At 33.5% G+C, this 24,064-nt stretch overlaps 5 protein-coding genes across 8 annotated transcripts; 4 read left to right on the top strand and 1 right to left on the bottom strand.

Annotated features, from left to right (window-relative positions):
* Nucleotides 1-778: 778 nt before the first annotated feature.
* LOC101215489 (elongation factor 1-delta) lies at nt 779-3,097 on the top strand. Of its 3 annotated transcripts, none has more exons than XM_011653754.2 (8): nt 780-934; nt 1,028-1,135; nt 1,308-1,424; nt 1,523-1,598; nt 1,701-1,824; nt 1,916-2,029; nt 2,397-2,559; nt 2,784-3,097. In XM_011653754.2, coding segments are annotated over exons 2-8 (681 nt in total). In that variant the 5' UTR covers nt 780-934; nt 1,028-1,049; the 3' UTR covers nt 2,785-3,097. The 3 variants fall into 3 exon arrangements, with proteins under 3 accessions (XP_011652065.1, XP_011652056.1, XP_011652060.1); XM_011653758.2 differs by having other exon boundaries at nt 895-934; nt 1,032-1,135; XM_011653763.2 differs by lacking the exon at nt 2,784-3,097 and having other exon boundaries at nt 779-934; nt 2,397-2,560.
* A 1,263-nt stretch (nt 3,098-4,360) lies between these two features.
* On the bottom strand, nt 4,361-8,679 carry LOC101215719 (cycloeucalenol cycloisomerase). The gene is made up of 8 exons (XM_004152476.3): nt 8,514-8,679; nt 8,273-8,427; nt 7,765-7,848; nt 7,414-7,455; nt 6,191-6,301; nt 5,906-6,097; nt 5,562-5,659; nt 4,361-4,696 (listed from the first exon to the last, which is right to left on the bottom strand). Exons 1-8 carry the CDS (start codon nt 8,518-8,520, stop codon nt 4,513-4,515), a joined length of 873 nt encoding a protein of 290 aa, XP_004152524.1. The 5' UTR covers nt 8,521-8,679; the 3' UTR covers nt 4,361-4,512.
* A 2,823-nt stretch (nt 8,680-11,502) lies between these two features.
* LOC101215247 (argininosuccinate synthase, chloroplastic) lies at nt 11,503-15,373 on the top strand. Its single transcript, XM_004152474.3, has 10 exons — nt 11,503-11,674; nt 11,910-11,968; nt 12,063-12,144; nt 12,474-12,615; nt 12,995-13,043; nt 13,168-13,350; nt 13,494-13,568; nt 13,656-13,841; nt 14,110-14,198; nt 14,505-15,373. The coding sequence occupies exons 1-10, from the start codon at nt 11,608-11,610 to the stop codon at nt 15,055-15,057; spliced, it is 1,485 nt and encodes a 494-aa protein (XP_004152522.1). The 5' UTR covers nt 11,503-11,607; the 3' UTR covers nt 15,058-15,373.
* Nucleotides 15,374-16,706: 1,333 nt separating this feature from the next.
* Nucleotides 16,707-19,992, top strand: LOC101212515 (protein ROOT INITIATION DEFECTIVE 3). Its single transcript, XM_031883006.1, has 8 exons — nt 16,707-17,183; nt 17,510-17,623; nt 17,813-17,946; nt 18,057-18,201; nt 18,285-18,484; nt 18,755-18,876; nt 19,134-19,366; nt 19,502-19,992. The coding sequence occupies exons 1-8, from the start codon at nt 16,923-16,925 to the stop codon at nt 19,742-19,744; spliced, it is 1,452 nt and encodes a 483-aa protein (XP_031738866.1). The 5' UTR covers nt 16,707-16,922; the 3' UTR covers nt 19,745-19,992.
* A 1,307-nt stretch (nt 19,993-21,299) lies between these two features.
* LOC101212271 (argininosuccinate synthase, chloroplastic) lies at nt 21,300-23,912 on the top strand. 2 transcript variants are annotated; one of them, XM_011653732.2, is made up of 6 exons: nt 21,300-21,436; nt 21,547-21,731; nt 21,833-22,015; nt 22,118-22,378; nt 23,065-23,153; nt 23,227-23,912. In XM_011653732.2, exons 1-6 carry the CDS (start codon nt 21,400-21,402, stop codon nt 23,777-23,779), a joined length of 1,308 nt encoding a protein of 435 aa, XP_011652034.1. In that variant the 5' UTR covers nt 21,300-21,399; the 3' UTR covers nt 23,780-23,912. The 2 variants fall into 2 exon arrangements, with proteins under 2 accessions (XP_011652034.1, XP_031743746.1); XM_031887886.1 differs by having other exon boundaries at nt 21,359-21,436; nt 21,523-21,731.
* The last annotated feature ends 152 nt before the right edge of the window (nt 23,913-24,064 follow it).

The following is a 24,064-nucleotide window of genomic DNA, read 5'->3' as shown; positions in this document are numbered from 1 at the left end:
AACCAAGAAAATTCTATTGTATATGTTCTCGAAAATGAAATTGAATTGAATAGAGGTATGAAAAGGTGAATAGGTTCCTAATGTATGTATTGAGAAAGATTTTTTGAAGTACATAATAATTTTTGTGTTAGATTGAAATTCATTAGTTATAAAATTTGTGACCAATGGTGAGTTTAATTGAATGAAGTATGAAGTAAGAAGTTTGATTTAATAAAAAAAACAGAAGATTTGTAGGTAATTAGAATGTAATTGATTGGTCAAAAATCTTATTAAGATTATTTATTGTCTTTATATTAGTGTGACCTAGAATGAAAATTTGGACACGAAATTCTAATTTCTTATTCAACTTGACATTCTATAAAATTACAATTTTAATATTAGTTTTGAAACATTTACGAAAGTTGAAGGTAAATATCAAAACTTTTAAAATTATAAATATATTTGTGAATGTTTCTAATCTTGGCCTTCAAACAAAGAGAAGTCTGGACATCCATGTAGTGCATTATGATGGTTAGGTCTATGAATGAGAAGACAATATTTGATACTAATCACAAACAATATGTAAAATGTAAATTAAAGTTTAGCCGAGGTATAACTTGACATATTCTTTAAAGAAAATGGTAAGAGTTTAACTAGAAATGAAAATGTGTAGGAATATATTTAACTTACCCTAAAGTTTTGGAGTAATTTGATCAATTTAGCCTTCTATTTACTACCAATTTGTGACTGAAGTAGAGCAGAATGAATTAAATAAAACCAAAATCGAAGACATGAAATCTCCACCGTTGATTTACGAGGACCTCCATTAACGGTTCATGTGCGGTGCAGCAGATCAAGCCTATCCTGTTGCTATAAATTTTGAAGCCGAAACCCTAAATTCGATCCCTTAGCTTCTTAACAACTTTCTCTGTGAGTTCTAGCGTTGCTGCCGGCGGTAAGCTACCGATCACTCATTTTTTATTTAGTTCGTATCATTAACGTATGAAAACTATGGTTTTTTAACTTGTTGAGTTTAATTTTTGAATAGAAAGAAATCACATCAGTTCGCAATGGCGGTCTCATTTAGCGATGTCAAGTCGGCAGCTGGTCTCCAAAAGCTCGACGAGTACCTGCTCAGTCGTAGTTACATTTCTGGGTTAGTTTATCATCTGAAATCTTCGATTTGAATTTGCTATTTGATTTGGCTTCTCTTCATTGGAAGACGATTGATTTATATCAAGGGCGGAGAGAAATGTTTGTTAGTAATAGTATTAACATTTAGTGTATGGAATCTGGTCTTTATATGTTCGACGAATGTTCATTCACAGGTATCAAGCTTCGAAAGATGATATCGCTGTTTACGAAGCTCTCTCCAAGCCCGTTTCCAGCGAATATGTCAACGTATCTAGATGGTATAATCATATCGCAGCACTCGTGAGAGCCTCGTAAGTCTCCAAATTGCTTATTTTTGCTGTTTAATTCCATGGTTAGTTTTGTTCTCGCTCCTAACTCATACTAATTGGCTTTTGTTATTGTTTTATAGTGCTAGTTTTGGAGAGGGTTCTGGCGTTAAGTTCGACTCAGATGCAATCGCTACCCCACCGGCTGCCGATGCTAAGGTGAAAATATTATGCAATATTTACCCCATTTTTGAGCTGTGTGACGTTATGGTGGTTTTCCTTGTGTTTACAATTTAATATTTACTCTGAAACACTTACCAGGCTAGTGCTGATGACGAGGATGATGACGACGATATGGATCTGTTTGGCGAAGAGACTGAAGAGGAGAAGAAGGCTGCTGAGGAGCGTGCAGCTGCCGTCAAGGCTTCTGCAAAGAAGAAAGAGAGTGAGTTTTATTTACCATCGATCTTGGTCGTTTTGTATTGTCCACTGATTTTAATAATGTGTGGTTCTTTCTCTTGGGTGCTTGTTTTTAGGTGGAAAATCATCAGTTTTGATGGATATCAAGCCTTGGGATGACGAAACTGACATGAAGAAACTTGAAGAGGCTGTAAGAAGCGTTCAGATGGAGGGATTGCTTTGGGGAGCATGTACGTTCTTATATCGATGCTATCAGTTTGTGGGAATTTTATTTTTTTCATAATGTTGGAAGCTGCAATTTTTTTTTTTTGGTTATTGTTACTTAATAATAATTATACCAGAGCCATCTGTCTCTCTACTGTCCTCAAATCTACTCAGATCTGTTAGTCCATTCAAGTTTTCATGACGTTATTTAGGGTCTCTCTTTCTTCTCATATATATTCTCTATCTTTATATTATATATGTATGTATATCATATATGTCTATATCTTGATTTGCTATGTAAAGCATTTTCTTGTTCTAGTATTATTCCTCATATTACCATGTGTATTGTTACATCTTACGATGATTTTTTTACTGTTGGTATTTAAATTGCAGCCAAACTCGTCCCTGTTGGATATGGTATTAAGAAACTACAGATAATGCTCACAATTGTTGATGACCTTGTGTCGGTCGACAATCTCATTGAGGAATACTTGACAGTTGAACCCATTAACGAGCATGTTCAGAGTTGCGATATTGTTGCCTTCAACAAAATCTAGTGAGTACCATATTTCATTTTGTTACACATAAGCTGGTTAGTAGTTACATAGTTTGAATTTGATGTGTTTAAGGGTCTACTTGGATCGACTTTAAATGTGCTTAAAAATCAACATTTTTGTCTCACTTATTAAGTTAAACTCAAACACTAAAGTCATTTGAGAACTTTTCACCAGATCTTGAATCTGCCATAATATTTTGACAATGGGCTGTTAATTTGTGCAGAGATTGAGCTTTTTGTCAAGTCCAAGATCCTGATCATCATTCAAAAGATGAGGTCTAGTAGTCTATGCAAGAATGAGTTTTGTTATTTGTTCAGGACTTTATCATGCCTATTTCTTGTCTTTACTTTTCAAACTTGATTTGGTTCAATTTGCCATGAAGTCATATATTTTTGGTGTTCCTTCATTTTGTCTTAATGACCTCTCGTGATACACTAAGGTTATGAACTTAATGATGATATGAAAATGAGAAGGAAAGATGGTCAAATAGAGTCAGTGCCCTTACTAAATGGTTTTAATGAACTGCATCATAGATTATTAGTTGTGAAATTAGTTACTGTCTTGGTGATGATCCATGATGACTATCCTTACTAATAATCTTCTAGAAGTTTTTTTCATCATTTAGAAGTTTTTTTTATCGTTTAAATGTTATAGGGCTAGATGAGTTGCATGTAATATGTGTGGGTCCATTTTACCTTTAATTAGTGTATAGTATTGTACAAAATGAATTTGTTTGAAATATTTCAAGTAAACAAACTAATAATGAATTTATAGTGAGTTGAACTTAATTTTTTTATTTTACCGTTGATGAGGATTCTAAAGATTATTAGTATGGGAATGTTGATGCACATTATTTTCTTGCAAATAGGTTGTGAGATGGTATTAAATTTGCACAAGAATAAATGTTGAAAGCACAATTTTCTTCGTGACCAATTTTACGTCCTTTAAAAGTTGACTTACAAACTCTTCCAAATTCAATTTCTACTAATTAATAAAAATTATAGAATCAAGTTAAGAATAAGTTTCTTATAGCTAAAATTTTTATAAAATTTTAGATCCTACAACACTGAATCTTTTAGCAATTTCTACTCGTCGTTCACACTATGTAAAATGAAATTATTTTACAAGAAATTGATTCTTATATGTACTTCAAAACAAAGTTTTGGATTGATAAGTTTAGGGTGGTTAGTTTAGGATAAAATTAAAACGATTAACCCTTTGTTTCATGTCCTTAGACCTGTGGTTCAATAGTAAAGTCTAAATTTATGAACTTATGGTTTATCCCTCTGAAGTCCAAGCAATCCAAAATTATGAAGTGAAATTGAAAAAAAAGAAAAAAAAACTTAAAAATACTCGTTTTGTTTTAAACAGAAAACAAAAATCAGTTATTGTGCAATTAAAAGGATTATCAAGGACCTTAATGTTCTAGATTGAATCATAATCTCTGTAGACAAACAATAAAGTTTATTTTTGGATGATTACTAATAGGTTAGAATGTTATCGAATTCTCACCAAAAAAGAAAAAAACGAACAAAATGTTGAGCGGTTGTTGTGAGTGTAGGTTGGTTTGTTTTTTATTTGAAGACTACTAATGATGAATATTCGATAGATATTAAAACCAATACGTATTTATTTATTAGCTCAGAAGATGCATTTCTTGTCTGCTCATTAGCAATTGCGCGATTAGTGATATAATCCCTCTAAATTGTTGACCGTATTGTTGAATAGGTTTTGATTACTTGTTATTATGTTTGAGGTTGAAAATTCTGGTTCTAGAAGTTTGAATTCAAGGGGACAGAATGAAAATGAGATGGAAGGATGATTAATCATTAATAGTATCTAATACAATTTGAAGTCTAAGAGTGTTCACAAACAGAGCTAAAACTACCATAATAACTACGATACAACACAAGATCACATTTAACACTAACAGCAAAGCAGTTCCTGAAGTTTCACTTGGCTTGTCCTAGAAACCATGGCAGCCCTGGTTGATCACATTGCTTATTCGGAAGTGGTACAATAGGACCAAGGAAGATGCGCCATAGATCAAGTAAGATTGTTACCAACATTGCTGCTCCTAGAGAATCGACTGCCACTCTTGGTAAGTCCCAAAGGTCACCAGGCTTCTCATCAATTCTGTTGTACACATTCAACATGAAGGAAAGATCTTAGAAACAGGAGGTAGATTGGTAGTAGATTTTCTAAACAAACTCATTTGATTCCTAAACACACATATTACACAGTCAAGAAAAACTTGGAAGCCAATCCAGGCCATGGTCATGAACTAGTAATGGTAAGTAAAGAAAATCGAGTTTGATAAAGGCTTAGACATTCAATCTATAGAGGCAATCTGTATAGGATTTAGTATTTTACAGGTTTTTTTGACATTTAAATGTTAATGGGTCACCAGAGTTGTTCACGAGATTAAGTGAGGGGTGCGTGAGTTGATTCAGACAGTCAAGGATATTAAAAAAATAAAAGAACAAAAAAGCCCTAAGGATGAACTTTTCCTCTAATAGCATCCTTTTTAAGCCCCTATGCCACGAAGGTTCGAACTTGCCAGTCTCTTGGGTATGGTCCATAGAACCCTCTTAATCCATAATCTTTTTCTACAAGAAAAAGTCATCTAAACTTTCATAACCACTGGACAAACGGCTGGGATGAGATAAAAGAAAATGTCAATGTACTACATAAGTTCATGGATATTATGGGGAATAGAAGAGGCAGCAGCAGCATAACAACTACAAAAGATGATTCAGATGAGTCGTAGAAAGTTGATGTGTCCAAAAAAATCAGATTTTGCAACTCTTTCTTCCCTTGTCTAGTTTTTGTAATTCATGTCGGCAGTCTTGAAGTTGCCAATTTCTTGAGAATAATTATAGACAAACTGATATATACATATTTTTGCCAATTTTTGGAAATGGCAGACTCGCACGTGGTTTCTAGTAATTATAGACAAACTGACATATACATATTAAAGCACAAGGATTGAAAATCTTACCTCAAGAACATTGGGAAGCTGACGAAGAAGTAGATGGCATAAAACAAAGAGCCAACTTTATACATTGAAGCTCGATCCACAAATTGGTAGTAAGGGAACTGTACAGGGTTAAAGTAAAATGTGTGTTAAAAAGTTCATTGGTAAGAACAATTCTTCTATGTTAACAAATAGAACTTCATATTATTCAACAATGAAAAGGAGTAGGAAGAAAAAATACAATAGGAAGTGTAGAAAGAAATCTCAAAGCATAAATCCGAAAGAGTTTCATGGAAATGGTTTTCTGAACTTCTCAATCCTTTACAGTTCAAATATAACAACACAAAAGGAGAAGTATGTGAAGTTACATTGGAGATGGCCAAAGTCTCCAAGTATGCAATGAAGTATGAGAGTGCCAAAATCCATGCAACCAGCGTAAACCATTGAATATTCTCTGGTAAGTCGGCAACAGAATGGCGAAGTCTCCGAAGAGTCATATTAGATGCGACGTGATAGAATAGAAAGCATACATGCGTAAGAAGAAAGGTCGTGTGTGGTACCTGCGATTAACAAATTATTTTTTAGAAATAGAAGCAGGCAACCGATGCTTTTACGTTTTTTTTTTCACTTTGCCTTTCAGTTTCTATGCTTACATCATTCATCCTCCATGATGGAAAAGTATAAGATGCCCCCAAAACAGTGAAAAAGTAGTGTGTCCAAAAGTAATTTCCAACGTAGCTGAAGATTACTATCCAAAGACTAGCCTGCCACAAAGAAGAACAAAATTATTGGGTAGAGGTTATGAACGGACCTAATTGGAAAACTGGTTGGTAGTGTCCAGTTTGACACCTAATTAGTGATTCAACACTAGAAACTGTATTCCATGGAAGTGAGCAAAAATATTTTTTTAATCTCTCCATACTCAGAACTAGGAGGGCAAATATCAATTTATATCGTTAAACTTTCGATTTTGTATCAATTTAAACCTTAAACTTTCATAAATGCATCAATTTAAACCTTGAATACATGTATCGATTTAAACCTTCAATTTTCACAAGTGAATTCAAGTAAAACATAACGGAAGGTTTAAATTGATACATTTATATAAGTCCAGAGTCTAAATTGATACACTTGTAAAAATTTAAGGTCAATTATTAGTTTAAGGTTTAGATTAATACAAACCTCAAAGTTTAGGGTATAATTTGAAATTTTTCCTTAAAAAAATTAAAAGAAAAGAGAAAAGAAGAGAAATAAGCATTGCCATCATGTTAATTTCATCTGCAACATAAAATGTCCACCAGCTCAAAAGTCACTCAACAAATATCTCTCTCTAGAAAATGAATACAACATGCTTAGGGAAGTATTTTCAGTCAGACAAACATTTCTAGAAGAAATGCTAAATTCGCATTAAGAACGTAATCGAGTGATGACAGATAACTTGGCTCAGCAAAGTGAAAAAAGGAGAGAAGAGTTTGGAATGGAGAAAAAAAAAATTAGAGCCCAAGGATTTGTACCAACGAAAGTTGAAGCCATGGATCAAAGTACATATACCAAAATCTCATGAAGAGAAAAAGTACCAGACAAGAGGTTGAAGGATATTCTCAGTTATCATAGGTGATTGGAACGACCAGCCATGAAAAAGAAGGATCTAAGTGGAAAAAAGAAGGGGAGAAAAAGAAGAAAGCCTGTAGACTGTAGCCAAAGAAACCACTTTTCGTTTATCACACCAAATTAGCTTTGATGATATGTTTGCTATATGGAGCGACGAAGGTCTGAGCCCAGGGACGAAGGGATTTGATGATTATAGCTGGTTCTTCTGAATTGCTAACTTGTAAAAACAAAAAGTAATCCACATACAAAAGGTCGAAAAACTAACCTTTACCCAATATCGATCTTTCCAAGGCAAACCACGGTCAGCCTGCAACAAATTCCAAGTAAATAAGATCACTCTATCTTCATTACTTTGTGCACCACAGGTTACAGGTCATAAATTGACAAGTCTTCCTTCTTCTTTGTCTTCTAATGATTAGATCTTGATTGATTTATTGGTTTTTCTGTGACTAATATTCAGTTTCACATCGGTCTAAGAGAACCATCAGTCTTGGATAAAAATCACGTGGATCCATATGAGTTAACTTGTGATCCACAAGTCTCCAGAAACAAATATGAGAATGAATTTTGGTGATGGAATCATATAGATTTAAACGAAGCGCTAATAAATTGATACCTCTCCAGGCCACACCACCGGTATCAAGAAGGCAGGAAGTGCTGCTAACAATCCAAGAAGCAGATATTCCAATTCCGTAAACCTCTGTGTCAACAACAACACCGATCATTAGACTTTTAAAAAATTGAACTCACAGAAACTAAAGGTGTCTTCACAAAACAGTTTAAACGTCACTTGCTTGAATGACACTGATTAAATTAAATACAAATTCCCATTTCAAAAGTTGTCAAATCCCCAGATGTGTAAATATAAATACATAAATAATGCCCTTTTCATCTCTGTTGACTTCTTAAAAAACCAAGCATTATGTGAACAGAGAAGAAGATAAAATCTATAAATAAATAGATAAAGTAACTTAGTTCGTAAATAAATCACACAAGCAAACCCCATCTGAAGAAACGAGTAAACCCATGAAACTCTCCACAATCCAAACATAGATTCAACAAAAAAGAAAAAAAGAAAAAAAAGGTAAAACCGAAGCGAAGAGTTGTTGTAGGGACAGACCGACCTCGTAGAGTTTGAAAGGAATGACAATTCCCAAGCAAAGAGTGAGCCAAAAAGGAGTATAGGAAAGAAAAAAGAGTTCACCCCATCTCTTGCTAGGGTTTGAAGAGAGCCATAAACTTGAAGAATGATGATTAGAGGTAGAAGAGCCAGAACCCCCTGAAGAGACATTGGTAAGAAAGTGAAGAAGAAGAAGAAGAAAACGAAAGGGAAGAGGAAGAAGAGAGTGAGAAATGCAAAATTACCGGCCATTACAAAAGTGATTAAGATGTGAAATTGAGATGATAAAGATGGATAGATGTCGGCTTGAAATTCTCCAACTGAATTAAGAGAAAACCGAGGGGAGGAGTGAGGTGAAGCGTTTCGCTTTGGTGTTGCGAAATTTCCAAAGCGAACACTTGCAGATGCCAGCTTCCTTTAAATACTCCCATTTTTTTCCTTACTTTAATTGCTTCTTTACTTTCACATCTTTCCCTTTTTCTTTTTTTCTTTTTGTTTTCCTTTTGTTACTTGGAATAATGCGTTGGATCCAACTATACCACGTTATAAAATATTTACATTCACATGTTCGTTTACATTATTGTATGAATTCAAAATAGGTTCAATTGGAATCTCTCTCAAAAAAAAAAAGTGTTTAGTAGCAAATTAAATGGATGTGATACTATTTTATAAACCTAGCTCTAGTTACATGCTACATATTACTTCACAATGAATTATATTTTCACGTTACTTTTTGTATAGTATTTTCATAACGTTGTATAATTTCCAGTATATTATGTAGTAGATGTTTTAATTTTAAATAAATATTTAAGTTTATAACATGACACATATTACAAAGTGTTATGGGTGGATTATTGAATCGAGGTAATACAATGAAAGAACGTGTCCAATAATGGACTAGACTTGGTTGTCGAGGGCGATCTTATGAAAAGGTCCAAGAGGTTGAGAGTCCAATATTAATCTAAGTTATGAAGGAACCCTACATCAAATGTCCTATAAATATACGATTGTCATCTAGGTTAACTTAGATTTCTTACATGTTTTCTATTATATTTTAGGTTAAGGATCCCTATATTAAAGTTCTTTTTCTTTGTTTTGCAATTCATGACATCCATACAAATATTTTTTTAAAATCTTTGTTTAATGTAATTAGAAAAGAAAAAAACGTTGTCTTTTCATAATTTGTAGTGTGTAGGTCATGTAATTTATAAATAATTTTCATAAATAGAAAATTATCTTTTTTATGAAATACATACTTGTTTAATTAAGTGATTGAAAACATTAAACAGATTCTAAAATGTTTTTTAAGTCTCCAACTTTGTAGATGGAGTGAGCTACTATAATACATTCTACTTTTAGGACGCTAATTATAATTATTTGAGTTTCTATCTATTATTACTTAACATTTGTAGTTTTCATCTCAAAACACCCAATTTTACGTTGGATCATCTCAACACACAAAGTATAATTTTTAATTTACTTATCCAAACCTTCTTAGGAATTTTGACCTCTTCTTTCTACCATATACAATACAAACCATAATATTACGTTGTTTTTAAGAAAACTATAATATTAAGAAAATAGATAAACCAATTTAAATGTTGCATATAGATGCAAGTTGAAATGTCTTTTAATATAATATTTTTAAAAGTAGCAAAATATAGAAACTATTTACAAAATAAAGAAAATTTTATAAAACTCTCTTTATTCAATTTAAATTTTTGTTGGCTATTCATAATAATTTTCCTTTTAATTAATATACACATTTAAACAAACTTATCGTGGTACACATGGAGACTCATATGCAAGTTTCTTTAGCCAAAAGAAAAAGTTTGCCAAAAGTTTTTGCTTAACATTCTGTCACCTTGTTGAGTCACACTTTGGTTGTTTGCAAAAAAAAAAACTTATTAATAGTCAAGTTGCGAAATCATAACCTCTTGAAAATTTTATGACTATGCGATAAAACAATCCAATCTATTTTTATCTAGATCAAACTATACGAGTAACCAGTTGAATACTCACACCCTTGCAATTGTGCTAAAAAATATGTTAAAGAAAACAATTGAGAATTAAAGTACTTTTATTTTTGTTACTGTATATTGGTCTATATAAGAGAGTATATAATACTTGTTTTTACTAAGGGGTGAAAAAATTATTTTGACAAACAATTAAATAAGGGAAACATAGACTTAATTGAATGAATAAACAAGGAAAATGACCGTGGAATTAATTGACAATCAATGACATTTAATTAAAAATTAGGTAAATGTTTAATTAACAACAAATATCTTCCACCCCACCTATCCAATCTAAAACTTGAGGACAATTTTACTATCTCCCAACCTAAAACTTAATAGGTGGAGTTAACTATCTATTCATCCATTTTAAAACTTGGGTACTCATTTGGCTCAAACTCATACCTCAAGATAAATATAAATCACAAATGAGTTTTCACTTGTAAATCTAAGTTATCATCTCTATTGAATTAGTACATTTATTTCCCGTTCCAACTGTACGTGTGTATGTATGTGATATACTATATATTTTTTAAAAATAATTTAAAACTGTAAATACCATTTATGAGCCATTACAAATGTCAACCTGATGCCATATATACCCAAAGAAATTTGATAATCTTAAAAATAAATTGAATTGCTATAAGATTCTATAAGAAAAGAAAACACAACTAAGTGGCAAGCAAAAACAGAAAATCCATAAAAACACAAAAAGGGTATCAAGTGAAAAGGGTATCAAGTGAAAAGGGTATTATCAAGTGAAAAGGGTATTATCAAGTGAAAAGGGTATTATCAAGTGGAAAGGGTATTATCAAGTGAAAAGGGTATTATCAAGTGAAAAGGGTATTATCAAGTGAAAAGGGTATCTAACAGCCAAATTTGTAAAGTCGATAGAGACATTTCTAAAATTGGGCTTAGTGATTCTTGCAAGTAATTAATTAACTTTTTTTTTATTTTTGTGGTAATTATAAAATATTGCCAAATTTAATTTAGAAAAATAAGAAAGAAATTAGAAGAAAAAGAAATGTGAAGAAATGATTTATTTATTTACATATAATATTTGTGGTACAGGAGAAAATCTCCCGCACTGTGGGAGAGGCTATTAGCCGTCGGATGAAATGAATTAGATGTGAAAAGAGAGGTTAGCCACAAGATTAATAGTCAAAATTTGATTTTTCATTAGGTCGTCTCTATTACGCGACAATATAAGTAATCGCTTTTTTTAAACCCTAGCGCACCGTCTTAGCCATTTCCAGAAAGGTGATTGGTAGAGCTTTGTTCATCGCAGATTTTTTCTGAAGATCACGACAATCGCCGCAACGCCATGGCTCAGTTAATGGGAGGCTCTCTGTTCTCATCTGCTCCCGTTGGGTTTCACCCATCCAAAACAGGTATTTTCGTCTTGAAATCTTGGTATTATTTGTCTGTTATTTGAAGAATTAGTTTGGAAGTATTGGAAATGGAAATGGGTTTGTCTGTGGTAACATTTCTCAATTTGTTAACGAGTTTCTGATTATTATGTGATCGGGAAGATGAATGGATTAGTGTAATGTCGACGGTGGAGACTATGACTTTCTTTTTGTGGGTTTCCAAATGTATTATCTGAGGTTGGATTTTTTTTTTCAGAGGCGGTGGCGAGTTATTGCAGAATTTCTAGCCTGACGAAGTTGCATTCGTTCCAAGAGGCATTTCCATCAATAATCTCCTTCCTATCCTTTTATCCATAAGGTCTGTTTTTATCTGATTTTTGGACTTATTCTATTGTATTCGTGGCTGCAGCTTGGTGCAAAAACGTGTGAAATCCATGGAAATGGCTTATCTAGTAACAGTGCTGGTGTTCTGCGGTCGAATAAGAAGAGAGGTGAGGTTCCTCCTTTTGCTTGGTCTGCGCTTAATTATCTCCCCCCCTCCATGGGTAGTTTTGGAGAAGCAGAGGGAGTTTGATCAGTTTGAGCTCTTAATCATGGAGTTGCTCTGTTAATAGATTTATGTAGATATTATAGTTGTGTGTGTGTTTATATTTATATTTACTCTAAAAGAGCTGCCAAGTGGTGTAAAGTGTATCATTAATACTAATTTTTTTCTCTGTTTTAGCCCTGTAATCTAGATACCTTATAAGATCTGTTTTTGGGGTTTTCCTTTCATATCGAGTTGATTGAAATTTTATCCTTCCCTTTTGAATGGATTCAGTTATTCAGGCAATATTGCAGAGTGAGAGAGAGATAGAAACTACCAATGGTATAGGGACTGGAGGTTTGCGTGGGCAATTGAATAAGGTTGTTCTTGCTTACAGTGGTGGCTTAGACACATCAGTCATCGTCCCCTGGCTGAGGTAGGTTTTCATCCTTTTCAATGATCCAAAGTAGTTTGCTTTTTTCTTCTTCTCTTAAGCATCGGCCTGATGTTTAATCTTGTTTACTGATCTTGCCCTGGACTTCTCAATTATCAAAATACTGGTTCTGTAAGTAGTAGTAGTTGCATGATTTGTGGACATGCAACTACAGTACATCGAGTTTGTATGATTTATTACCCTTGTCTTTGCTTGTACTGCAATCTGCGTGGATTTTGCTTTGATCTTTTAGTTGTTCTTTCTATGTCATATCCTTCTGCCATTCCTCTTTGGTGGTTTTTGCAGCCCCTTAGTATTTCCATTTTACCGCTTCTGAATTATTTTCTTCACCCACAGGCATTAACTGTTACGTGTATTGCAGGGAGAATTATGGTTGCGAAGTTGTATGTTTCACGGCTGACGTTGGTCAAGTATGTAATTAGCATTGGTTAATTAGTGTTTTTTTTGACAAATAAAAGTTCTAGGATAGCCACTTGATTTGAAACCCTGAGAAACTTATGTTTTTGCATCTCCTTGTGGGTCATAAACCTGTAGGGCATGAAGGAATTGGAAGGTTTGGAAAATAAGGCTAGAGCAAGTGGGGCTTGTCAATTGGTAGTGAAGGACTTAAAGGAAGAATTTGTAAGCGATTTCATATTTCCTTGCTTACGCGCTGGTGCAATTTATGAAAGAAAATACCTGCTAGGGACATCAATGGCTCGTCCAGTTATTGCAAAGGTGAGTTTTAACTGTAGTATTGCTGTGATAGTCCTTACTTCTAAGGTATATTAGCAATGCGGATTTCCCAAGCTCCATTCACATTTATCCTGTTTATGGTTTTTGTTAATTTCCTTGCATTTCTTTTGATATCGGGAAAATAGGCCATGGTGGATGTTGCCAAAGAAGTTGGAGCTGATGCTGTTTCTCATGGATGCACAGGGAAAGGAAATGATCAGGTATGCAACTCTTGCACCGTGATTTGGATATGAATATACTTTTTTACTTGACTTATAAAATTGGTATGGTATGGTAAATCTGTTAAGGTTCGCTTTGAATTGGCCTTCTTTGCTCTAAATCCCAACTTAAATGTGGTGGCACCGTGGAGGGAATGGGATATTACTGGAAGAGAGGATGCTATTGAGTATGCCAAGAAGCATAATATACCTGTTCCGGTGACAAAGAAATCTATTTACAGTCGAGATAGGAACTTATGGCATCTTAGTCACGAGGTAATGACAGATTAGGTTTGATTGATTCACCATTAGTCTAAGTTGAATTGTTTTTTTTTTTTTTTTTGTATCTTTCATTTTTTAAAGAGTAATGTGGAAAGTTGGAAACCACCTTTCATAAATGATAGTCCGTGGTTTGTCTATCAAGTTTAAATCAACCTAAGTGACAATCTTATTCTAGCATGTATGTAGCAAGACACTGGGTGGATTTTGGCCTCTTTATGAATTTTAGCTCTTTCTTATGTTCTCTTGTACGTTATTACTGAAGGGAGACGTTTTGGAGGATCCAGCAAACGAACCTAAAAAGGATATGTACATGATGTCTGCAGATCCAGAGGATGCACCAAACAAACCAGAGTAAACTTCCTTTTCTTTAATCCCAAACTTCTATCAACAACAGTTGGTGGTGTAAAAGGACTAATAATGGCCAACCTAGAATCAAGTTCATGCTATTTGCTACACACAGCTGGGAAATTAAGAGTTCTGTTTACATAGTTTGAAAAATAGAGGCACTTTTAATAATTCAATATTAGAGTTGTAATATTAAGATAATACTTTCTCAATTCATTTTGTGTGCTCAATTTGTGGGCCCATACCTTAGTCTCTTTGGTGGGTGTTTCTCATTTCTCTTCAACGAGCTCAACATGCCATCATCTTTTGCAGATACGTGGAAATAGGAATCGTGGGAGGTCTCCCTGTTTCTGTCAATGGCGAAGTTCTTTCACCAGCCTCTCTTCTAGCCAAAGTAAACGAAATTGGTGGAAAGCATGGAATTGGGAGAATTGACATGGTCGAAAATCGTCTCGTTGGCATGAAAAGCAGAGGCGTCTACGAAACACCAGGAGGAACCATCCTTTTTGCAGCCGCCCGTGAGCTGGAATCTCTTACACTTGACCGAGAGACAATTCAAGTGAAAGACTCACTGGCCCTGAAATATGCAGAGCTGGTTTATGCAGGAAGATGGTTCGACCCTCTTCGTGAATCCATGGATGCATTCATGGAGAAGATCACAGAGACCACCACTGGCTCCGTCACTCTCAAGCTGTACAAGGGTTCTGTCCATGTGGCCAGCCGCCGAAGTCTCTACAGTCTTTATAGGGAAGACATCTCGTCCTTTGAAAATGGACAGATTTACAATCAAGCTGATGCTGCCGGTTTCATCCGCCTTTATGGCCTTCCCACTAGAGTCCGGGCAATGCTCCATAAGGAATTTTGATTCTTCACTCCGATAATGGATGGCGCCTTTGGCACAAGGATCAATAAAGAGGTAACCTAATCAGTTGATATGACTTGTCTTTATTTGATGGGTTGTTACAATTTGTACATGTATTGTTTTTGTAGTGTAACTAAGGTTAGTCTCTCTCTCTCTCTTTTTTCTTTTCTTTTATTGGTGAATTAGGGGTGCAATCCTAAGGTTTTTCTGTTTATTTAGCTTGAAGTTAATTTTTTTCTTTAGTTAATTCAGGGATAGTAAAGGTTCAAAATTTAAACCATACATTTAAGTACTTTGTTGGGTTTCTTTATTTATACCACTCTTCTCTCTGGCTTTTCTTTATAATAAATATTATTATATTTGTAGAAAGAATTATTTTCCCCTAGAAGCTAAATGATTAGATACGATGGGTTTTTTAATAGAAAAAAATAGAGAAATTGGAATGGATGACTATTTTAGCAATAATAATTAATGATATAAAAACATTTTAAAAAAGTTGCAAATATAGCAAAACTATCATCAGTGATAGTCCAATATTTGCAACATCTATCAATAAACTTATATCTATAGAATTTGACAAATTTGCTATATTTACAAATTTTTTAAAATTGTGTTATATATCTAATTAATTTGAATTTAATTGTTAAATTTGCAACTATTCCAAAAAAATATTAGACATGGACAAACAAAGTAAATAACAATTATTCTCTTTGGGGTACTCCTCATCATTACGTAATCTCTCCAATTCTTCATTCTCTTTGGATATTGTATTTATCATTGAAATTGTTTGTTATATATATATATATATATATAAACAAATCTGATGCGTTGGATATTTTATTTATCAACGAAATTGTTTCTAAAAAAACAAATCAGTTATTCTTCTCATGGTAGAGGAAAGTTATGTTGAGCGATATGGTAATTGTCCATTAATCGATTTTCTTTGAAATTTGCACCTTGGCTAAATTAATATGGATGTTTTTATGTTTTTCTTAGAATATAGTATGCGGTTTTGGGTAACCTAAAACTTGGAACATTTAGGTTATCATATTAAATAAATGACTTTTCAATTATAGAAAAATGAATTAAACTGTTTATAAAATATAATTTTATATTTTTATCAAGAAATTCACAGTCAATATTATTGATAGGCAATAAATGTTAGTCTTTAGAATTCATATTCCTATGATACACTATTATTCTTCTTAATATTAAATCAAGATATTATGTTCTATAATTTAGAATTTGTCCAATTCTAGTATATGTATATTATAAGGGGTATTTTAAAAAAACAAAATATTAAAACTATTTTCATAAAATAACGAAAGTCATCCAACTTTCACGAATCTATTTAAGATTTTTGCTATAAGAAAACGACCATATCTTTGAATGTAGATGCACGTATATTTTTAAATTCAATATGAATTATTAACTATTGAAAACTAAGGGTAAATTACAAAATGTAATTGCAATTATACAATTATACATTTAAAATTTAAAATTTAAAATTGAGCTCTCTTACCACTACAAATTTTGAAATTGAATATTTAAGTATGTGGAATTATATAAATTTGAAATTTAAATTTATGGTCCAATTTTTACAATTAATCAAAATTTTAAGGCTCAATTTGTAGAAATTTAATGATGGCGGGCTTTCTTAATTCCCCCTTCATTGACTGCATGGAGTTCACTAGCTCCATGAACACTTTCACGCCTCAATCTCTGAAATTGAGTAGCCAAATTTGGAATGTGAGCCGAAAGTTTAATGTTATCTTCAACTGATTTTGTCTCTTTCAATCGACAATTCGTCATTCAATTCAATTCAATCCAATCCAGCCTTCGCATGCACACCTCCGTTGCCTCCATTAATGGCAGTTTTTTTTTTTGAGCATCAGAAAATGGGCAATGGCGGCGAAAGTATGGCGTTGGCTGTTTGCAGCGATAGAAACATGGGATTAGGGATTACTATTTGGGATGTGAAAACAGGCCAAACTCTCCTTCACATTCCGACTTGCGCTTCGCCTCCCTACGGCTTCATTTGCTTGAGAAACGAGTTCTTTGTTGCTTCTCAGACTCGTAAGGAAGGGTCCGTTGGTGGTGGATCCATTTTCATTTGGTCACTCAACAAGGTATTCTACTACGGATTAATTTGCTTGAAGAGCCAGATTAATCTTTTTACTTTCACTTTCCTTCAGATTCTAACCTTGTTCGAATAATATATCATGGACGACTTGATTCTCAACACATATACGAGTTAATGATTCTTGAACTTGAAGGGAACTTTTTGCTATTCTAGCTCCGTGTTCAAGCTCGGCGGAATCTTTGTCATAATCCATCAACTTAACTTACGTTTAACATGTATCAGAATAGGACTGTGACCTATAGATTTTCAAGTTCACAAGTGAGACATTAGGTTGATTTTACAATATTTAGCCATCATAATTGTGTCTTTCAGCCTCTGCCGCCTGTTACGAGCTATACATTAGAGACCATTGGACCACTTGCCTCAACAAAGGATGGTGTATATCTTGCAGGTGGAACTCATTCAGGAAATATTCATCTTTGGGAGGTCTGTAATTCTCTGCCATTCTCATATTTTACATTCAGCAAAGCAATTTTGTATTTTACTTTAGTTTCTGTATGCATATACATATATGTTTGTATTTATGCACGTGAGTATGCGCTTATGTACATACACTTGCTGAAGAACTTTAAGTTCTCTTTTCCCTATTTTCTCTTGAGTCTCATTTATTTGTAGGTTGGTAGTGGGGAACTGCTCAAGCTTTGGAGTGGTCATCATAAACCTGTAAAGTGTGTCCTATTTTCTTGGGACGATTCATTTCTCATTACTGGTTCATCTGACGGAATGATTTGTGTCTGGTCCATGATTAGGTAAATGACTCTTGAGTCTTCACAATGCGTTTATTGAACCGCTTTGATGAAATCATTTGAGATAGCCTTTGGTTTTTGTTTCATGATTTTCATATCAATCTTGATGCAAGTTTGTTGGATGTGGAACTTGTGGGAAACTCACAGCCAATAGTGTATTGTCTCATGGAACATAATTCTTCTTTAACTGGTCTACTCACCATGTCTGGCTGCTCGATGTCGATAATCATTTCAAGCTCCCTCGATGGCAGTTTAAAGGTTGCTAACAGTAACAATGTATCTATTATTTGGTGTTGAGTTCTAATAAATTTATGACTTGATTAAACATTTTGCGTTTGCAGTTTTGGGACTTAATGTCAGGAATGATCAGGGGAACTCAAGCTCATATAGAGGGGATCACCGCAATTGTTCTTCATCCAACTGAGCAAGTTCTGTTCTCTGGCACTGTTGACGGGCAAATTTTTGCTAGCAGGCTTGAATTTGGATTTGATAACTGCATTACCATTAGAGAAAATCAAATACTTGCACCAAAAGGACACAAGTAATATATGGTACTTGAAAGTTCTCTGTAGTAGTTGCAATATGACTTTCCCTTTTTGTTATCTTGCATTGTTCTATATTTTTTTATGACTTTTCAAGCAAGGAAAATGTGTTGTCCATTGAAATCATCTCCCTCTAAACTTCATCAGCAGAACAACTTTACTAGTTATGACCATTTTGCAACTTCTTGTTTCTTTCCCCTGACCAATAATTAATATACATGTTGCAAGCCCATAGTAAGTTTATGTTCGTGTTTCCACCATTAATGCAGAGGAGCTATTACTGCTCTGGCTTTTAGTCAGATGTATCTAATTTCTGCATCCGAGGATTGTACTGTTTGCATAAGGGACATCAGCAGTCAGAGGATCATACAAAAGCTTGACCATAAAAAAGGTAATAACTTAATAAATGAACTGCTGTCTGATTAGGATCCTTCTTGCCTTTGAAGATTTGAAAACCATATTGGGTTGTACCTGTATAGTTCTGGAAACTTGATCGATGATGGAAATGATTGTTTCAAGAGAGGTTAATTTTGTTTTCTTCATCATTGCCATACGACAGTGAAGCATAGACAAACAATTTTCCTCTTCAATAATTTTATTTGGAATATCTGAACATGCATCGTATTGTTGTTTTTTGGCCGTTAACAGGGAGAATAACCAATTTGGTAGCAATTCCGCGGTCGTCCTTAATCTCTACGTCAAATCGTAAGAGAGTCTCGAATCAATCCTCCATGTCCTCACTCGACAAGTATCCTCAGCCTGCCAACTTGATGAAGAGCACGATTCCTCTCTTTTCATCCATCCAACCGCTTGGGGAGAATCTGAATTCCATCAGATTCACAAGTACCAGCTCATTGAATCAACAAATACTTGATATGAAGGTCAATCTTTCCTTAAATCTTTCTACATTGTAGCCTCAATAATGGCTGCCAATAGTAATGCTAGTTAAGTCAGTTGGATTATAAAACACCGACGATATTATCAATATATTCATAATACTTTTCCATTGTATTCAGACAGAAGGGACATCAGCAGCAATACAGATGAAAGTAGAAACAAGCTTAGAAAGGCGAATGTGGGCGTCCAGAATGACAAAGGAAGTGATGGACATGAATAACCATCTTCAATCAAGGTTACTAGACATGATGCGGATTCGATTGTTCGAGCCTGCAAAAATTAGCTCGTCCTCAAAGAAACAAAAAGATGAAAGAGATCGAGTTGCAAAGAAGAGGGAGAAGCGTACATTGTCATTCCATTAATCTTTCGATCTTGAACCAACTGTAAGTGATATAATTTTGTCATATTTGTAAGGTAAGGTAAGATGTTTTTTTTCTAAATGTTTTTACTATTTAATCAACTGTAAGGGATGATTTTAAAAATGGTGCTCGGTTCGATAAGGATAAACATAAAATACAAGTGCACATGCAATTTGGTAACATATTTTAAATCCTATGTAAAAAAATATATATAATTTACAATATATTATATTAAATATATTTCAAATTGACATTTGACAAAATCGATAATAGGAAATATTATGCTAATGTGAATTGACACAATATTTTATTTTATAGGTGGGAGATTCGATCCAACACGTGATATTTTAAAATTAAACCATTAAAAGTGTAGGACTAAAATTGAATAGGATGAAAATGATATTTCAACTTTTTCTTAGTTTGCATAAAAAAATTAATTTATAATTAATGAGATTTTTGCAAAGGTTTTTTTTTGGTATCAATACTCATTTTTTCAACCTGATCTTTTTGAAGGACAACTATCTTATTGAAGCATATTTGGCATTAAATAATTTTATAAACATTATGTACTTAGTACCTTAAAGAATCAACTCAATCAAAATGTAAACTTTAAATTCTACAATGTGATGACAAAACTATACAATATTTTATTCTATTGGTTTGGTCATGGCATATTCGTGTGAAAGGACCAAAACAAACCCTCGAGCATGCATATTGAACCTCTCGCTCGATCTTCCCTCTTTGGTCACTCTCGCTCTCCTTCCGTTTGTTTTCTCTCACTCTTCTTTTTAGATAACGTTTAAATAAGTTGTCAATTGGACATTTCAGTCTAGAGGTTAGAGATTTGATCCTTCATTTTATTGTTGTACTAAAAAAAGAAAAAAAATCATCAAAACTTGATCCAAATTTTCACTATAAAAATTAAATCTTCAAGATTAAACCCCTAACTATATACCAAATTCCAAATTAATAGTTCCATCAAAGTTTAATTGAGAAGCAAATTAAAAGAGATAGATCTCTTTTGGAGAAGGAATACAAGTAACTTAAAAGAATAACACTCAAAGATACTTTGGGGTTTTTGAAATTACCATAATATTCAACCATGGGAATTGGATGCCCTTTGAGAGGTTAGCCCAACTACCCATATTTTGGATTCCTAAAAATTGTTATAAATGTAAAATTGCTTCAAACTATTTATCGAATATAACCGATTATTTCAACTGACAAATGTTAGTAGACGACTTTTATCAGTTGTGTGAGCATAAAATCAAAATTTTGCTAGAAAAAATTTGGTTCACTTTACTCGAAAATACTATTTTAAAATAATTAAATTGGTCATAAATAATCTTTTAACTCTCAATTTAAAGATTTGATACTCCAAATAAAAAAAAAATCAAATGAATCGAGAATTACTTTAAAATTAGTTTAAAGATTCGATACTCCAGATAAAAAAATAAAATCAAATGAATCGAGAATCACTTTAAAATTAGTTTAAGGTTGTTTTGGATTCATAGAAAATTAAAATGAAAAAAAAACATTTAAAATGTGACAAAAAGTATATATTTCAAAATTAAAAGAGCAATTTGATAAACTTAAACCAAAATATAAATAACAAATGTGAGACAAGAAGAGTTATATTGTTCTTAGAGACACCCCTTATGAAGATCAAGCAAGCAGCATCCATGGAGTCTTTGTGTAAGTAGTGAGTTTAACTAAATAGTTATAACCAACTTTTTCTTTTCTGATTAATGAATGAATTATTATTACTATATAACAAAAAGTTCAATCCTTTAATTTTGAATTAGTACCATTGCAAAATGAGAGAGATGAGGAGATAGGAAAAAGCAGTAGTAAAGGTAAAGGTATGGTTGGAGAGCTGAAGAAGGTTGTTTTGGCCTACAGTGGTGGCTTGGACACATCAGTCATTGTCCCATGGCTAAGAGAGAATTATGGTTGTGAAGTTGTTTGTTTTACTGCTGATGTTGGTCAAGTATGTCAATTTAATTACCAACTACTTCAACTGATAATCATTTGAGTTTTGAAAACCGTTTAATTTTCTTTTCTTCTGTCATGATCTGAGCTTCTTTATAGGGTATGAAGGAATTGGAAGGTTTAGAAAAGAAAGCAATAGCAAGTGGAGCTTCAAAATTGGTAGTAAAGGATTTAAAGGAAGAATTTGTAAAAGACTTCATATTTCCTTGTTTACGTGCTGGTGCTATTTATGAAAGAAAATACCTTCTTGGAACATCCATGGCTCGTCCCGTTATCGCAAAGGTAAAACCTATACGTTGTCCTAAGTGCTTAAAAGTTTTAAATTGTAAAATGTCATTCCAAACGGATCTTTGTAGTGTTGCTAATTCGTTTGTATAAAAAAAGGGGATGGTGGATGTTGCAAGAGAAGTTGGGGCAGATGCAGTTTGTCATGGATGCACTGGCAAAGGGAATGATCAAGTAAGGTTTGAATTGGCATGTTTTGCTCTGAATCCAAATCTGAAAGTGGTGGCACCATGGAGAGAATGGGATATTACTGGAAGACAAGATGCTATTGAGTATGCCAATAAGCATAATGTACCTATTCCTGTCACCAAGGAATCCATTTATAGCAGAGACGCCAACTTGTGGCATCTTAGTCACGAGGTATGACTCTTTGAGATTTTACAACTCTTTTAAGTCTAAGTCTTTAAACACTCTCTTCTTCTATTTCTTAGTTTCTTGTTTTAGTATCTACTTTTTACTAGCGCTTTTTAAAAAATCAAACCGTTTTGAAAACTAAAAAATAAATTTAAGAAAAGTTGTTTTTTGAAATTTAAAACTGAAAGAAGCAAACATATTATCAATTTGGTTTTTGGTTTCTAAATATTACTTACAATCATTACAAACATATTGTTTTTTTTTTTATTATATCGTCTACTTTCTAGGTGCTTTTAAAATCAAAGTCAAGTTTTTGAAATTTAGCTAAAATCAAAAAACAAAATAGTTCAAGACAGGTTTTGAAAAAAATTAAGATTATAAAGACTTGTTTAAGTATCTTTTAAAAATCTAAAGTATTTTCAAAACTTGTTTTTTTTTTTGTTTCATATAATTTGATGAATAATTCAAGTATTTTTGTCAAAGATGAAAACTAAAACTTAGAAACTATAACGAAACAAACACAGATTCAAAAACAGAGAACTAAAAACAAAAACGTTGTCAAGTGAGAGGTAAGTTCACTAAATAAGATATGGAAGCATTTAAAAAGTTGTCATTCGCAACTTGCTGCCCAGTTGAGTTGTCTCAAGAAAAGAGAGTCGATCTTGACGTTCTTATGGATTGTAAAATTGTAGGGAGATGTTTTGGAGGATCCAACAAATGAACCTAAAAAGGACATGTATATGATCTCTACAGACCCAGAAGATGCACCAAATGAACCTGAGTAAGTAATATTCACATCAACTATCAATTTTTCTTTTTTGAGTAATATGTTTAGTTTAAAATCACTTGTACAGATACGTAGAAATAGGTATTGAGGGAGGTGTCCCTGTTTCCATCAATGGCGAAGTTCTTTCACCAGCCACTCTTATCTCCAAAGCAAACCACATTGGTGGAAAGCATGGAATCGGGAGAATGGACATGGTTGAAAATCGTCTCGTCGGCATGAAAAGCAGAGGCGTTTACGAAACTCCAGGAGGAACCATCCTTTTCGCAGCCGTCCGTGAGCTCGAGTCTCTGACACTCGACCGAGAGTCGATTCAAGTGAAAGACTCGTTGGCTCTGAAATATGCAGAGTTGGTTTATGCAGGAAGATGGTTCGACCCACTTCGTGAATCCATGGATGCTTTCATGAAGAAGATCACTGATACCACCACTGGCTCTGTTTCCCTCAAGCTATATAAGGGTTCCGTCCAAGTCGCCGGTCGCCGGAGTCTTTATAATCTTTATAGAGAAGATATTTCGTCCTTCGAAAATGGGCAGATTTACAATCAAGCTGATGCTACTGGTTTCATTCGCCTTTATGGCCTTCCTACTAGAGTTAGAGCAATGCTCAATAAGAGCTTGTGATTTGATTGGTTTTACTATCAAAATGGTTTGTTCTAATGTTTCTAATTTCAGCTTCCTTTCGTTTTGGTGTATGGTTTTGGTACTCTTTTATGAGTTTAACTTATTGATTTTGGGTTACATTTATAGGTTTGAATTATTATTTCTTTTAATGATGCCCAAAACTAGTAACATAACAAATCATTGTCTTTTAAGAAGGTAATGAAGCTTTCCTTTCATGAGCAGGGGAATACAGAATCACAAACTGGAGTTGAATTTTCACCCTACCATAACACTCTTAGAACTGAG

This window comes from Cucumis sativus, chromosome 1 (assembly GCF_000004075.3).
Source record: "Cucumis sativus cultivar 9930 chromosome 1, Cucumber_9930_V3, whole genome shotgun sequence".
In the NCBI taxonomy this organism is placed as follows: domain Eukaryota; kingdom Viridiplantae; phylum Streptophyta; class Magnoliopsida; order Cucurbitales; family Cucurbitaceae; genus Cucumis; species Cucumis sativus.
This window is presented reverse-complemented; position numbering and strand designations above follow the sequence as displayed.

Bases quoted from the DNA above. Each gene is read 5' to 3' on its own strand.
- LOC101215489 (XM_011653754.2), top strand. From the start codon at position 1,050: ATGGCGGTCTCATTTAGCGATGTCAAGTCGGCAGCTGGTCTCCAAAAG. The intron at 1,136-1,307 runs GTTAGTTTATCA...GTTCATTCACAG, and splicing joins AGTCGTAGTTACATTTCTGG to GTATCAAGCTTCGAAAGATG. The intron at 2,030-2,396 runs GTACGTTCTTAT...TTTAAATTGCAG, and splicing joins GGGATTGCTTTGGGGAGCAT to CCAAACTCGTCCCTGTTGGA.
- LOC101215719 (XM_004152476.3), bottom strand. The intron at 7,849-8,272 runs GTCGGTCTGTCC...TTGTTGACACAG, and splicing joins TTCCTTTCAAACTCTACGAG to AGGTTTACGGAATTGGAATA. The intron at 5,660-5,905 runs GTAACTTCACAT...AACCCTGTACAG, and splicing joins AGACTTTGGCCATCTCCAAT to TTCCCTTACTACCAATTTGT.
- LOC101215247 (XM_004152474.3), top strand. From the start codon at position 11,608: ATGGCTCAGTTAATGGGAGGCTCTCTGTTCTCATCTGCTCCCGTTGGG. The intron at 12,616-12,994 runs GTAGGTTTTCAT...CGTGTATTGCAG, and splicing joins GTCATCGTCCCCTGGCTGAG to GGAGAATTATGGTTGCGAAG. The intron at 13,842-14,109 runs GTAATGACAGAT...TTATTACTGAAG, and splicing joins TATGGCATCTTAGTCACGAG to GGAGACGTTTTGGAGGATCC.
- LOC101212515 (XM_031883006.1), top strand. From the start codon at position 16,923: ATGGCAGTTTTTTTTTTTGAGCATCAGAAAATGGGCAATGGCGGCGAA. The intron at 17,947-18,056 runs GTAAATGACTCT...TCTTGATGCAAG, and splicing joins TGTGTCTGGTCCATGATTAG to TTTGTTGGATGTGGAACTTG. The intron at 18,485-18,754 runs GTAATATATGGT...CCATTAATGCAG, and splicing joins CTTGCACCAAAAGGACACAA to AGGAGCTATTACTGCTCTGG.
- LOC101212271 (XM_031887886.1), top strand. From the start codon at position 21,400: ATGAAGATCAAGCAAGCAGCATCCATGGAGTCTTTGT. The intron at 21,732-21,832 runs GTATGTCAATTT...GCTTCTTTATAG, and splicing joins TTACTGCTGATGTTGGTCAA to GGTATGAAGGAATTGGAAGG. The intron at 22,379-23,064 runs GTATGACTCTTT...GTAAAATTGTAG, and splicing joins TGTGGCATCTTAGTCACGAG to GGAGATGTTTTGGAGGATCC.